General features: G+C 50.5%; 1 protein-coding gene across 8 annotated transcripts in view; it reads left to right on the forward strand.

Moving 5' to 3' along the window:
- Window positions 1–272: 272 nt before the first annotated feature.
- ASAP1 (ArfGAP with SH3 domain, ankyrin repeat and PH domain 1) overlaps window positions 273–15,629 on the forward strand; it is a 350,901-nt gene continuing 335,544 nt past the window's right edge. For 7 of the 8 annotated variants that reach the window (XM_067711252.1, XM_067711247.1, XM_067711248.1 and 4 more), the window contains exon 1: window positions 273–676. In XM_067711252.1, coding sequence (XP_067567353.1) covers window positions 288–676 — 389 coding nt within the window. In that variant the 5' untranslated portion in view covers window positions 273–287. The remainder of the gene's footprint in view (window positions 677–15,629) is intronic. The other variant, XM_067711256.1, reaches the window with a different exon arrangement.

Consider the following 15,629-nt stretch of genomic DNA (forward strand, 5'->3'; position numbering starts at 1 on the left):
GGTGTCCGGGGACTTACAAAGGCACCTCCCAAGGCCAAGGTTTTGTCGGGACAAATCCCACCCGTTCTACCTCTGAGCGAGGAGAAAGCAGGCCAGCGGGGGTGTGGGGCCGAAAGGGGTAGGATGCCCGACCCCGGCCCAGCTCGCACGCCGTTGTCTGGTGTCCGAGACCCCGCCTGCCCCGCGCGCGGCATCGGAGAGCCAGCCCAACGCCCCTCCTAAGTGCCGGCGGGCCAAGGGTTAAGCGAGGCGGGAGCCCCCGGCGTGGGGCGGCCCCCGGGCCGGGAATGCTTAGTCAGGATTCCGATTTCCTGTCGAAGTGTTCGGATTTCCTGAAGCCCGCGCCCTCCGCCGCCGAGCGGGATCGTCCGAGCCGCGCGCCTCGCTGCGGCCTCCTCCCCTCGGCACATGGTCGCCCGCCCCTTCCTGCGCCGCGCTCGGCTCCCGCGCCTCGCCGCCGCCGCCGCCGCCGCCGCCGCGCACTCTGCGTTCGGGCAGCCCCCGGCCCGCGCTTGCCGCCTCGCCGGCTGCTCCGGCCGCCGCCCGCTTTCCGTTCCGAGAGCCGCGATCGGCCGGCTGAGGGGAGCCGGGGCGCGGGCGTCTGCGCTGCCGCCACCGCCGAGGAGCCGGTGCCGAGCCCGCGATGGAATAATGCCCAGCGGCCCGCCCGGTCCCGGTGAGTTGCGGGGCGCCTGGACGGGCTCGGCGGGGCCGCGCGGGGTCGCCCCGGGTCGTCGGCGCCCCCTGCCCGGCCCCCGCGCGGAGAGGCGCCGGCACGGGGCGCCGGGAGGGTCCCGGCTCTGTTCGCGGCCGGGTGCCCGGTGCGCGGGGAGGGCGCCGGCCGCGGGGTCCGCAGGGCCGGGCTCAGACGTCCAGGGGGGTCTGCGCCCCCGAGGCGCGGGGTGGGACGGGTGGCGCCGCCCCGGGGGTTTCGCGCGCCCTCCCGGAGAGGGGCCGGGGCCCCGCCGTTGCGGCGCCCTCCCGGCCGGAGGCGCGGGCGCCGGCCGTGGCATTGTCTCGGGCGCGGCGGAGGAAAGTTCCCCGCCGTTTCGGGAACGGCCGGCCAGGCCCCGCGGCCCCCGGCCCCGGCTGGGGCTCGGCGCTGCCAGGCAGGCCCCAGGCCACTTAATTTCAGCGAACGGAACTTGAGGAAAAAATTCCCACTCGGGGTTGGGGTTTGTTCACGGGAAGGTAGGGACGTGGCTTGTGTTTTTTTGCTTGTACCATTTGGGGACCTGCTGCATTTTCTGAGAGCGACATGAAGTTTCAAAGAAAAAAGAAACTCGCTGGCGTCTGGTGTTCTGCGGTTTCCTACATCCCGAGAGTTCTTCTCGGGCATTCCTAAAGCGGTTTCCTTCAATAATTTATTTTTCCACTAGAGCAGGGGGATGGAAAGCCAACTTCAGACCATCCTCAGCGTGACCTCAGCTTTACCTGCACTAATCAGAAAGAACAAGAACTTTCTTCTACTTTTTTACCCGTAGACTCGGTCAGTTTGTCTTAGCAGAATGGGTTCTGGGATGACAGCAGGGCATGGATTGCTGAGAAATGTTTGGGGATTGTAAAACATAATTCAATATTGAGGCCAGTTTTATCTATCAAACTTCAGCCCAAGGCCTTTCCGTTTTGCAGTTGGAGGAAGATGCAGGAAGAGAAGATGCAGGTCTTCTGGAAGCATCAAATCTTTGAGAATAGTTGTCGCAGTCCCTTCTTGTTATACAGCCGAGGCCTAGAGAGGTGAAGTGACTTACGTAAAGTCACGTGGCCAGGCTTCAGACTCCCCGTCCAGTGCTCATTTCACTAATGTCAGTTTATGGTCTGTCAGCCATGAAATGTTGGGAAATACGCCTTCCTGGCATTATAACCTTCATCGTTTCAGTGCCCTCTCTTGTTCTATCTTGTTTGTTATTGCTGCTGTTTTTTGAGATATGCAGTTATCTGAAACTACATATTTTGAGACAGAGTTAAAAGAAAAAAATTCCCTAACCCCTACTGTTCAGCCACTAAATGGATTTGAAATATAAAATGGGTGGCTTCTTATATAGGAATGACTTTTCTCTATTCCCATTCTTCTGTAAAAAATAGAAACTCCCAGGTCCAAAAAAGGGCAATATCTTAGCACATAATGTACCGTATGATGTTCTCTAGACATGATTTCCAGCCCTCCTGTATCTTTTGAGCTAGGCAGCCCATCTATTTTTCTCCCTACGAGAGCTCCGAATGGCTGGTTTTTCATTTTTAGTATGTGATAACGTTGGAGACGAAGGACTTTTTCTAAAGCTTGCCATTTGGTGAAGGAAATTGAAATTCTCTCCACCTCCCCACTCCTCACCAGCCACAGTGAGCCAGATTTTGCAAAATCAGTCGAAGGCTTGCAGGCCCCCAAATGAGTGTGTGTAGACAAATGGGACCCTCCCTCACCCTTCCTGAGGACCCGCCTCCCTGTGGGCCATCTCCATGCTGCACCCAGGTGGCTGAAGTCTAGAGGAAAGAAGGGAACCTGTATAACCTGGAACATTGTTGTTTCTGCATTTTCCCTCCAAGTTCTCAGTGGAATATGACTGGATCCCGTGGTCCCATTCTCATTTTCCCCTCCTGTGTTTCTTCTTCCCATTTCTTTCCCAGCCACTATATCTGCATGGGTTGGAGAACAGGTCTTTTCTATGGGATGCATGAATGATCCCCATGTAAGCAATAGTAACAGTGATCGCTAGCATTTATTGAGCACTTGCTATATGCCCTGGATATGTTACCTCCTGAGAAGTCCCAAGGAGGAGAGGGAGCTGCTTCCGGAACCTTGACCAGAAAGGACAGCACTTTTCAGATTCATCTGGAATTTGAGTCATTCTTTCATTTTTCTATTGCACGTTTGCTAAGTGGCTCCCCTGTGGAAGGTGCCAGTTGTGCAAAGGTGAATAGGACCCTGTGTTCAAGGCCTTCCATTTCCAGCCTCATCTTTCAGTGTCAGCCTCGCACTTTTTCTCTTTCAATGAGTCAGTTCAGCAAACCTGTACTGAGCACCTGCTTCATGCTAAGCATTGTGTGAAGTCCTGGTGATACAACGATGAACAAGATAGGCCCGGTCCCACCCTCATGGGGCTGGCATTCCATTGGAGGAGCTGGGCAAAAATAAAGAAGCAGGTAACTTCTAACAAATGAAAGATTGTGATTCTTGTTATCAAGGAAGCACACACAAGGGATCCACCCGATGACCAAAGTGAAGTGGGGTGGGGTGTGTGTGTGGGAGTTCTAGTTTTGCCAGGAAAAGGCCTCTCTGAGGCTGAAGAATTGAGAAGAAGCAACTGGCCAGGCAGAGAGGTTGCAGGAGAGAGTGCGTTCCAGGCAGAAGGATTAGAATGTGCGAAGTCCTCTGTGCACAGAAGAGCTTAATGTGTTCCTGGGAGTGAGGGGAGTCGGGGCGGGATGGGGAAAATGGCACAGCGTGCGGTTTTAGAGGGAGGCAGGGGCAGATCACACCGTGCTGCGGGCAGTCCCCCCATCAAGTGCAAAGGGAAACTTGGATGAGTTTAGGCTCAGGAGTGGGGTCTGATTGGCATTTTTAGGAGATTACTTTTACTGCTTTTTTTTTTTTTTTTTTTGGCGGTACGCGGGCCTCTCACTGTTGTGGTCTCTCCCGTTGCGGAGCACAGGCTCCCGACGCGCAGGCTCAGCAGCCATGGCTCACGGGCCCAGCCGCTCCGCGGCATGTGGGATCTTCCCGGACTGGGGCACGAACCCGTGTCCCCTGCATTGGCAGGTGGACTCTCAACCACTGTGCCACCAGGTGCTTTTTTATAAGAGTGGATCGCAGCGGGCCGAGAGTGGAAGCAGGGAGACCAGTTAGTAGGCCACTGCAGTAATAGGAAAGATGAGGGTGGCTTAGATCAGGGTGGAACCTCCATCAGTGCCAGTAGAGGTGGAGAGAAGTGAGTGCAACCTGTTTGGTTGGATCTTGATGAAATTTGGTGATGGATTTAATGAGGTTGGGGCAGGCAGAAGGACTCAAGGATGACTCTTGGGTTCTAGTTTGAACAGCTGGGTGTCATTTGGAGAGACAGGGAAGACTTTGGGGAAACGTGTGCCTGGAGACAGGTTCCACGGGGGCCGTTCTGAGCTTGAGATGTCTACGAGGCGTCCAGGTGGAGATTTCAGGCAGACACGACTCTGGACCTCAGAGGAGACTTAGGGACGAGAGGCACCAACGTGGAAATTATCAGCCTGCAGCTGAGCTACCAAAATGCTTGCTGGGACGTGTCCTGCTGTTTCATCTCTCTGAGGGTCTGCTGTGTTCTTCCTCTTGCCTGGGACTTTGTTCCTCTCTCCTGGGCTACCTCCTGCTCATCCTGTAAAATATACCTGCGTCTTTAACTCCCTGAAGGTGCCTCTAGCTCCCTCTCCCACTCTCAGATCCCTGTGTTTACCGTCACCATAGTGTTCAATTGAAGTTACCTTTTTATAGTATCTTATATGAAAAGAAGTATGAAATTTTATATGAAATTTGTATGAAATTTTATAGTATGAAAAATTTGCTGCAGGGCCTGACATGTGGTAAGTGCTCAACAGATGTTAGCTGTCATCATCATCATCATTATTGATGGCAGTGATAGGCATATAAATAAAAATTACATTATATTAGGATCAGTCTAATGATAAATGATGTATTAGTTTCCTCTTGCTGCTGTAACAAATTCCCACAAACTTAGTGGCTTAAAACAACACAGATTTATTCTCTTTCAGTGCTGGAGGTCAGAAGTCTGAAATGAGTCTCACTGGGCTAACCTCAAGGTGTGCTCAGGACTCTGTTCCTTCTGGAGGTCTAGGGAACAATCTGTTTATTCCCTTGCTTCTTCCAGCTTCTAGAGGCCTCCTGCATCCCTTGTCTCTTGACCCCTTCCTCTATCTTCAAAGTCAGCAGTGTTGGTCCTCGTCCTTCTCGTGCTGCCATCTCTCTGGTTCTTTCCTCTCTTCTGCTTTTAAGGACCCTTTTGATTACATCAGGCCACTGTATAATCTAGAATAATCTCCCAGTTTTAAGGTCAACTGATAAGTAACCTTAATTCTATCTTCAGCCTTAACTCCTCGTTGCTGTGTAACCCATGTAGCTGAACACGTTCACAGGTCCTGGGGGTTAGGACGTTGACATCTTTGCAGGCTGGTAGGGGAAGCCTGGTTATGGGGGTCTGGGGAGAGGCCGCTAACCCAGTGGGCGAGGGGAGGCCAGGGAAATCTTCCTGGAGGTAGCGGTACCCCGGTGGGAGTCGGTCTCTACTTGTAAACTCACTGCCCTCCCAAATGTTCATTCCCTCATTGAGGTTTATTCATTCCTTCATTCAAGCTCTGCTTGATGCCCGGCTTTCTGTGAGGAGTTGGAGTTGAGGGTTCATTTCTCTGTGCATCCTTCAGGCCTGCAGGCCAGGTTGCTCGCTCGGCAACCCAGGACACTCACTTTTCTCACCCCACCTCAGGAATCAGTTAAACTCGTCAACCCATGATCACCCTCTCCCAGCCCACGTACCCCGTATCCACTCCCAGGAAGGGGTGGGGTCTGAGGGGGTCGGTCCTCTCTTTAAATGTCGGCTGTGGTTGATTTGCGGGCACAGTGTGAATCCCAACACATGTGCCTTTTGTACAGCTAAGACCTTGGGTCCCGAGCCACGGCTAGGGTCCCCAGCCTCAGCCAGCTCTGTCCCCAAAGCAGGCCACTGGCCACAATTGAGTTCAGGAGAAGGCGTGTGATTTGATCAGGACAAATCCATCTGAAGCATGAGGGGAGAAAAACAACCCCAGGGCCTGGCCTCCCGTGCTTTGTGGCAGGTGGCCCCACCTTCTGAGAATAAGGGAAACGCAGCACGATGTGATGTGTAGTCGCATCGCTGTGAGGGGGTGATCAAGACCAGCTTTGGAACGCCTCTCCGTTATTGGGAGAAGATGGGCTCCTGCCCCCAGATGCTCCCCAGAAACAGATGGCGTCCCGAGACCTTCAGCACTTTGGGGGGACCCCATCAGCTCTGCTGGCTACCCAAGCACCGGGTTGCAGAGACCGAGGTCCCTTGCTGCCTGGGCTTTCCCTGCCAGCCCCCATCCCTTGGAAATGCCACCAACTAGCTGGCCTTGTAATATTTTTGGCGTTTCCTCTTCCTCTACCTCTCTAAGTCAGGAAATGCGAAAGTGCACTGAGTTAGAAAACCAGAAAAGTGAGCAAGCAACGTCTTTCCAACGGAGGGGTCCCAGGTGGAGTCTGGGTAGACCTGGGATTGGAGAAGTGTGCCCGTCAGCACTTCCCCCAGATGCGGCAGGGGTTCCGGGGAACCAAGCCAGTCCCGGTCGTCATGGGCAGGACAGGAAGGAGAGAGGCAAGCCCGTGTGTGGTTTCTGGGCAATGGCTTGTCTGTCCCTCAACAGGGCTCACCATGAGTTTTTCCGGCAAGGCTTCTGCCTTTATAGAACCCTGCCTGTGTAATGATATTGGTGCCTGTTTCATTGTAGTTTCGCATTGAAATAATTATCCTTTTGAGTAGAAACACAGAGAGAGTGCTCCAGTGAAAGACTGTGATATATGCAGCTTGTCCTCAAATGGTTCAGAAAATAATTATATGTATTTTCTGAATACATAAAAATTATATGTGAGTGAGAAAAAAAGGAAAAAGCAAATGGAGTAAAATATTAACCACAGGTGAACGTGGGTAAAGGGATGTGTGTTCCTTGTACTATTCTTACTCTTGAAATTTCCCACGAAAAAGATTTTTGCAAATGGAAGCGGGAAGAAAAAAAGAGGGCTCAACATTCCATTGTGATTGTGACCTTGGTAGATGCAGGATGGCCCAGAGGAAGCCAGAAGATTCTGGGGTCTGCTACTGACCCGCCTTCCCTCCCATCCTCACACTTTCTGTACTGAACCGAAATAATGTAGGAAAAGCGTCCCGCACAAGGAGTCCAGAAATGGGAGCATCAGTTGCTGCTATGCTGTGTGGAAACGTGTTTGCTGCTATGGTTGCCTCCCCTTCAGACTGCGCGTCTTGAGGGGGAGGGGTGGGGGGTCTGGGTTACTCCTCTCCTCCCCTTGTGCCTCTCCTCCCTTGGGCACAAGCAAAGGGCAGGCACTGACTGGGCAGGGAGGGGCTGAATGAAGTCCATTGGCTTCTGGTGCCCAACTGTGTTGCCACATTTGTTGGATTTTCTCATCGTTGAGTTTTTATTTCTAATGACTCTCCATTTAACTTCTAGAAATTCTCTTTGGTTGTCTTTCAGATCATCCTGGCTTTTAATCCTTGGGTCTTCTTCTTGCGTGAGAATTTCTCATTCTTATTTCGTATCTTTGTTTTAAATACACTGACATTCTTTGTTCAGGCGGCCCTGTCATGTTAATACTTGAGGAACCACTTCTCCCATTTCCTGCATCTTCTGATTTGCGGGACATCGTGGCTCATACCCGGGGAGCAGAAGTGGCTTTACAGAGCGGTTTTGTCCTTCCGCCGAGGCTCCAAGAGTTTCCTGAGTCCTGGGCACGTTTCTGTGGTAGCTACTGGGCTCAAGACTTTTAACCCCAGTCCAGTGCTGTCTGTTTGGACCCTTCACCCATACTTAGGGCCTCAAAGTTTGCACAGAATCCTTTTTTTCCACCATCCAGACCCTGAGGCAGAACAAGCTTTCTTGCCGTTTCTCTGCATTGGAGAGAGGAGTAGTTCAGGCCCACTTTCAAAAGAGTCTAGGACCCCTTTGGGGTCCTGGCCTTGTAGAGGGATCTCAGCTCTCCTGTCCTGTAGGCACCAACTGGAAACCAGCCGGCTTAATACATTCAGTCTTCTTTTGCAGACGAGGAAAAGAAAGAACATTTACAAAAATGTAAAAATTGCCATTTTGAGAAAAGAAAACCAGAATCCTTATCAGAACACTAGCAATAAGAAGATGTGATTCAGATCCGCAAGCACTCACTGAGCCCCTCCTGTGTGTTCACCCTGCAGAGCCGGGGTTGGGGGACAGGTATGAGCTGGGCCTTAAAATGCCTGTTCATCTTCTCAACCCCCAGTGCAGAGAAGACAGTAAGCATTTAGGAAGGAAAGAATTGTATGTACTGAAAAAGACAAATACTGATGCAGAAGACAGAATAAAATAATGGTAAAGAGCACTGAATTGAGACTCAGAAGTCCTGAGTTCTAGTCCGGAAATTGATATTGACTAGTTACGTGGCCTTTAGGAGCAGTCACTTACCCTCCTTTGGAACCGCCCTTCCTCACCTGTGTCAAGGTGGTGATAACTCTGTCCTGACCCTCCTCCCTGGCAGGTCGCAGTGAGATCATGAATGTGGAAGGGGGGAGCCACAGAGGGTGAGGGGTCTTTCTTCAAGGCGGAAGGGACCACGTATCCTTCAGCGACACCTTGTTTTGGAGACTCCCTTCACCTCGCCGCCTCACCACCGTGGGCACTGGGTTTTCCGGGGAAGAGCTGCAAGCATTTCAGGTCCTCAGAGCTTGTGTAGACTAAGGGGTTGGCGTCTGGGCAGTAGTTGGGCCCCGGGGTGGCTGAATGGCTCCTGTCTCATGTGATGTTCTTTCCCCTGGAAGTTCCACCCAGACCCCGCAAATGAGGGCTGAGCTGCAGCTGGGAACCCCTTTGGGATGGAGTTTGTGCGTCGCGTTGCCTTGGTGATCTTTGACCTGCTGTTCTCTGAGGCTGCTCCTCTGGACGGTGGAACTCGTGATCTCTCTGGGGTTTGTCCTTTGGCCAGATCACTCTTTCGTGCCTGAGTTGATGTGGTGGGTGTAGGTGGGAGCATTTGTCATGAAGCAACAGGAAAACCACTGGACTTGGAATCAATAACGATAGCTAATATTTATTGTATGTTCATACACGTTGAGCACTATTTTAAGCAGCTTTCCTACATGAGTTCATTAATCCTCATACTAACCCTATGAAACACGCACTCTTTTTCTCCCATTTTATGGAGGAGGAAACTGAGACACACACAGACTAACTAACTTTCCCAAGGTCATGTACCTCATAGGTGGCGAGATTTTAAGCAAGGAGTCTGTGTTCAGTGCCCACACTCTCGACTGTGATGCACTATTGCCTCTGAAGACTTGAATTTGAATTCCATGCCCTAATTCCTCATGTGGTCTTGGGGGAGTCTGGCCCTCACCTTTCTCTTAGCTTTTCTGAGCTGCTGCTTCTGTAAATGTTGAAAAAGCTTGCAGGCTTTTAAAAAAGGTGTTAAATAAAGCAATATATACAGAAAGTGGCCGAGTGCCAGGCACATAATCAGGTCTAAATAAAAGCGAGTAGGTTCCAAACGGGAGGAAAAAACAAATAACAAATTCAGTTTGAAGAGTCTCCCCTGCACAAACTTTTCCTGTATAGCCTGCTCTGTGCCAGGCACCTAGGATACAAAGGTGAAAACTCAAGGTCCGTGGGCTAGAATATCTTATAGTTGATTAGAAGAGAAAGATGTGAAACTGTTCATAATTTTGAACTGATGTCCGTCCTCACCACAGGAAAGTTATGCAGGAATAGCCATGAGTGTGTGGGGAAGGAAGAGTGATCCCAGTGGGGTGGTCAGAGGAAGGTTTGGGGAAGAGGTGCTCTATGAACTTACAGTCCAGGATGGGTAGGATCTCAGTACATGGAGAGAGTGGGTATCCAAGGCTGAGAGTAGCTGGCTCACAGTCTTTGTGATAGGAATGTGGTAGTTATTTTTTTTGGAGGCCTAAGGAGAACATTTGTTCAAGAAGGAAGGTAAAAACTCTCAGTTACTATACCATGGCATTCGGGGGTCTCTCACTGGAATGCAGGCATCCCTGCTATTTCCTATCCCTCCACTGTCACGGAACTCCTGATCCAGAAAAGCAAACTGTGGTGTTTATAGACCTTCCAGTAATAGCCTTTCGCCAGTTTCCTCTCCTAGGACAGTTACTTCCTCAGAACTAAAATAGAACCGCTGAAGGGTGGAGATGTGGGATATTTGCAGATTAGACTGTTTAACGGTGTACTTCAGAGGCGAGCGGGTGAGAAGTTGTAGAAGACACTGTTGTTTGCTTATCCAACACCCTTTCCCCTTCTGCTTTGCTGACAGAACATTGATCTTTAGAAGCCCACCTTCCAGGGCCTTTAAGGGAGGTCAGTCCCAGCCCCAGGGGTGAACCACAGTGGTCTTTTCCCCCTTGGAAGTCATTGGTGTAGGCATGGGCATGTGACACAGCTCTGGTTATAAAATATGCAGGGGAATTTGCTGGGAGGATGGGGAAATATTTTTCTCCATCTTAAAAGGAGACATTTTGAAAGAAACAGCCTCTCTTCTGCTATGGGACATAGTAGGGTTGACATGTGATACCCGGCACTGTGGCAACCATCTTGGGGTCATGAGGGGCCTTGCTTAGGGAGAACATGTTGAGTGTGTCTGAGCAGAAAGATGGAAGGAACAAGACACTGAATACCCTACCCTGAGACGACTTTGAGTTGACTTCTGTTATTGTAGCCCATACCCACCAAAATAATACTAATACTCAAGGGAGTGCCCACCTCACATAACATCTAGATGATTCTGGGGCTACTATATGCTCCCCTAATCACCTTATGCTGAGCCCACCATCCTGTTTGAAACCACCACTAACTTGTACATGTTTATGCCTTTGCAGTCTTGCTATTTTTTCTACCCGGATTGCCCTTTCCCTATCTTCTCCACCAGCCAAAAATCCAACTTACTCTTTTTTTTTTTTTTTTTGTGGTACGCGGGCCTCTCACTGTTGTGGCCTCTCCCGTTGCGGAGCACAGGCTCCGGATGCGCAGGCTCAGCAGCCATAGCTCACGGGCCCAGCCGCTCCGCGACATGTGGCATCTTCCCGGACCGGGGCATGAACCCGTGTCCCCTGCATCGGCAGGCGGACTCTCAACCACTGCGCCACCAGGGAAGCCCAACTTACTCTTTTTTTTAAAAAATTTTATTGAGGTATAGTTGATTTACAATGTTGTGTTAATTTCTGCTGTACGGCAAAGTGATTCACTTATACATATTCTTTTTCATATTCTTTTCCATTATGGTTTATCACAGGATACTGAATAGAGTTGCCTGTGCTATACATTAGGATCTTGTTGTTTATCCATCCCATGTATAACAGTTTGCAACTGCTAACCCCAAACTCCGAGTCCTTCTCTCTGCGCACCTCCCCCCCCCACCCCTTGGCAACCATCTCCACGCCCCCCTCCGCCCCTGGCAACCACAAGTCTGATCTCTACGTCTGTGAGTCTTTCTCTTTTGTAGATAAGTTCATTTGTGTCGTATTTTAGATTCCACATAAAAGTGATGTTGGGCTTCCCTGGTGGCGCAGTGGTTAAGAATCCGCCTGCCAATGCAGGGGACACGGGTTTGAGCCCTGGTCCGGGAAGATCCCACATGCCGTGGAGCAACTAAGCCCATGCGCCACAACTGCTGAGCCTGCGCTCTAGAGCCCATGAACCACAACTACTGAGCCCATGCGTCGCATCTACTGAAGCACGCGTGCTCTAGAGCCTGTGCTCGCAACAAGAGAAGCCCGTGCACCACAATGAAGGGCAGCCCCCGCTCGCCGCAGCTAGAGAAAGCCTGCACGCAGCAACGAAGACCCAACACAGCCAAAAATAATAAATAAATTTTTAAAAAGTGACGTCATGTGTTATTTGTCTTTCTGACTTACTTTGCTTAGTATGATAATCTCTAGGTCCATCCATGTTGTGCATGGATGGTATTGTTTCATTCTTTTTTATGGCTGAGTAATAGTCCGTTGTATAAATGTACCACATCTTCTTTATCTGTTCATCTGTCCATGGACATTTAGGGTGTTTTCGTGCCTTGCCTGTTGTAAATAGTGCTGCTAGGAACATAGAGATGCGTGTATCTTTTCAAATTATAGTTTTTTCTGGATATATGCCCAGGCATGGGATTGCTGGACCATACAACTTACTCTTTAAAGAATGGCCCAAATGCACTTTCTCTGTGAAGCCCTTCCTGATCCTTCTCGTTGTAATCCATTATTTTAGTCTTTGAGCACCCATAACACCTGTTGCCCCTCCCGTGCTCCCTCCCCACCCACACCCTCATTCTTTATTATGTGCCAGCTGTGTGCCAGCTGTGGTGTTGTACACTGGCATTGTCCTTCCTGAATGCGGGCAGATGTGTGCAGCAGATTGTGAGCCAGTGTGGTTTGTGCGGTCCCAGGGGAACATAAGGTATCACCAGGTGCTTGTGAAGGGGCACCTGACCCCACTCTGCAGGGAGGGTCGGAGGAGACTTGCTACAGGGAGGAATCCTTGAGCTGAATCTTAAATAATGAATAGGAATTAGCCAGAAAAAGAGTGGAGGGAAGAGAAGGAAGTTCCAGGTGCAGGGAACCACCTCAGCAAGGAGGTAGATGGTGCAAATAGCACGGTTTGTGCTGGGAACCGAGTGACTCATCATCAGTGAACCTGATATTTCAGGTGGGATGCACTGAGGCCCGAGGGGAAGGCAGGAGCCACATCCTGAAGTTTGGACTTGATCTTGAGGCTGTTGAGCCATTGAAGGCTTAAGGCCGGGGAGTGATGTGACCCTTGCCCTTTAGGAAGGTGATTCTGGGTGCCCTGGACCGAATGGACTAGGTGGGTGAGGACCAAGACTGGAGGCAGGGAGGCCATTCAGGATGCTCGTGTAGGAGTCTGGCAGTGCGTGCCCAGAAGCTGGAGAGGGAGAATGTATAGGCAGTAGCACTGGCCGCCTGGGGACTGAGCGGGGGAGGGGCAGTGGGGGGAGGGAGGGCCGTTGAGGACATGGAGCTTTCTGGCTTGTTTCCAAGGCTGAGTCATGTTTGTGTCCCTCAAGACCGCAGCCTCCTTGGGCTCCTGGTCCTGCTGTTGTCTGCATCCCTAAATGCTTGGTGCCAGGCTTCAGTGGAGGACGGATGAGGAAGGAGCATGTCTGTCCCTCTCTTCTCTCTTCTGTTCCCCTCCCGCAATTTCAGCTCTTCGGGTTTTGTTTTGGTGGAACGGGCAGTGCAGCCGTGATGTGGTTTTCCTGGTGTCCTGGCTTCCTAGGTCTGAGCCTTGAGAAGAGGGGAGACTTTCTTATTGCCTGTGGCTCACTGCCTTTCTTTGTTACGCCTCCCCCAAACCAAACCGCTTCTGCGGAAGCCTGTCCCAGCATCTCCAGTCCAGCCCCGTCTGTGTGTCCTCAAAGTTCCTGCCTCAGGCCAGGCTTCCGCAGGATCTCCCCCTGAGTCATCCAGCCCTTTCCCAACCCACTGCCCTGTCCTTAGTCCATCCTCCAAGCTGCTGCCAGGGGAGTTTCCTTGACTTCACTTTGGGGACACGCTTCTGCTTAGCAGGCTCTGGTCCCCTGCTCTGCTGCCTGGGCAGTCAGATGAGGAAGGAAGCAGCCTGGACTTTTCAGCTGCTCCGACCTAGGGGTCAGCCCAGCTCTCGCTTACTTGCTGTGTGCCCGGGAACAAGTCGTGTACTTTGCTGAACCTACGTTCAGCACACACCCCTACACACACACACCCCTACACACACCCCCACCACAACCCCTATACACACACACCCACCACAACCCCTATACACACACACCCCTACACACCCACACCCTTATATACATACCTACCACAGTTCCTACACACACACACCCCTATGCACCCACACACCTAAACACTCACCTACACAACCCCTACACACATATGGACCCCTACACATGTACCTATACACATACACACATCCTCCTACACACCCTCACCCCTACACACACAACTACACAACCCCATACACACACACGCACAGACACACACAGACTTTCTTTCTCCCCTGCATTCTTATTTCTCTCAGTGAGTCCTTAGTGCCCGCCCCACGGTAGACCATATGCTTAATTTGTGTTTGATGAATGAATTATTCCTTCATTCTCTTTTATCTTAGAGTTTGACTATCTCTTTTTTGATAAATTTGAGAAACTCTTTCATGTTGTCCTTTAAGGGCTGGAAGGAGCGGGGCCCTGGCGCTCAGGAGGAGCTCACATGGAGGAGGAAAGGAAGTCAGGACTGGAGCACAGGCTTCTGATTCCGCTCTTCCCATTGGCCACCCTGTGCCTCCTGGGTGATCAGGAGCCACCTGCTGGGGCAGGTTGTAGGGGCTCCAGGAGGTACCATCCTGAGAAAGGGTGGGGCCCCATGCACAGCTGTTACATACAACAGCAGATTCGAGGGTTGCATAAGCAGGGCTGCGTGAGCCAATCAGTGCAGGACACGTGTTTTTCTGAAAGAATCTTAATGGACATAGCATGTGTCTGTGTGGGGTGTTCCCATCCTGGAACAAGTTGAGAGTTGGTTGGGGTAAGCTGAGTTCAGTGATGATTTTTTTTTTTTTTTTGAGCTCAGTTATCTCTTTATTAGGAAAGCACCAACACCACATTCTTGGAAATTACTGGAATTTTATTTGCCTCAGGCTTATGACTTGCAACCAAAGACATTGTGCAAAGATTAAGTACATTTTAGGGAGAAGGAGATGATACACATTGGTAACATAGGTGATAATGTTGCTTAATTTTTTTGCTCTTGATTAAAAAAAAGTTTTGTTGAAATCGCTATTGAATATTGCAGTCTATGTAGTGTAACGGACTGATGATATTTTAAACTTCTTGTTTGAAAGAAGTAACTGCTGAACACTTGCAGGTGGGAATCCTGTTGGAGCTGAAACTAAGTCTGTGGAGGGTAATGCATCGTCAGAAACAAAGCTTCTGTGGTATAGATGATTGGCTGAGAGTTCGGATCCTGGATTTAGGCTGAATCCTAGCACAGCCCCTTAGTGGCTGAGCTTAGAACTTGCTGATCTTGGATCAAGTTCAGAGCCTCTCTGAGCCTCAGTTTTGCTACTTGTCAAATGCAGTGAATAAGACTTCCGTCTTACAGGCTTGTGGTGAGAACTCTATGTAGCAGTACATGGAGAGCAGTGAGAATGGTGCCTGGCACGTGGTAACTGGAAGTGGAAATGTGAGCTCTCCTGATGATGATGATTATTAGGGGTTAAATTATGTCCTCCAATAAAGCTGTGTTGAAGTCCTAACCCTGAGTACTTCAGAATGTGGCCTGATATAAAAATAAGGTGTCTACAGAGTTAGTCAAGTTAAAATGAGGTCATTAGGGTGGGCCCTAATCCGATATGACTGGAGTCCTTATAAAAAGGGGAAATTTATGGACAGAGACCGACACACAGAGAGAGAAGGTAATGTGAAGACACACTGGGAAAAGGCAGCCATGTGACTGGACAGTGTGTCTATAAGCCAAGGATTGCTGGCAACTACCATGGTCTAGGAAGAGGCAAGGGAGGATTCTCCCTAGAGGCATCAGAGAGAGCATGGCCCTGCCCACACCTTCATTTCAGAACTGTGAGAGAATAAATTTCTGTTGTTTTAAGCCACCTGGTTGTTGGTGCTTGTTATGGCAGCCCTAGCAAATGATGATGGTGATGGTAATGGTGATGGTGGTGATGATGGTGTTGATGATGATGGTGATGATGATGGTGATGATGGTGTTGATGATGGTGATGATGATGATGGTGATGATGATGGTGTTGATGGTGATGATGGTGATGATGATGGTGTTGATGGTGTTGATGGTGATGATGGTGTTGATGATGATGGTGAT

Source organism: Pseudorca crassidens, chromosome 17 (genome assembly GCF_039906515.1).
Source record: "Pseudorca crassidens isolate mPseCra1 chromosome 17, mPseCra1.hap1, whole genome shotgun sequence".
Taxonomy (NCBI): domain Eukaryota; kingdom Metazoa; phylum Chordata; class Mammalia; order Artiodactyla; family Delphinidae; genus Pseudorca; species Pseudorca crassidens.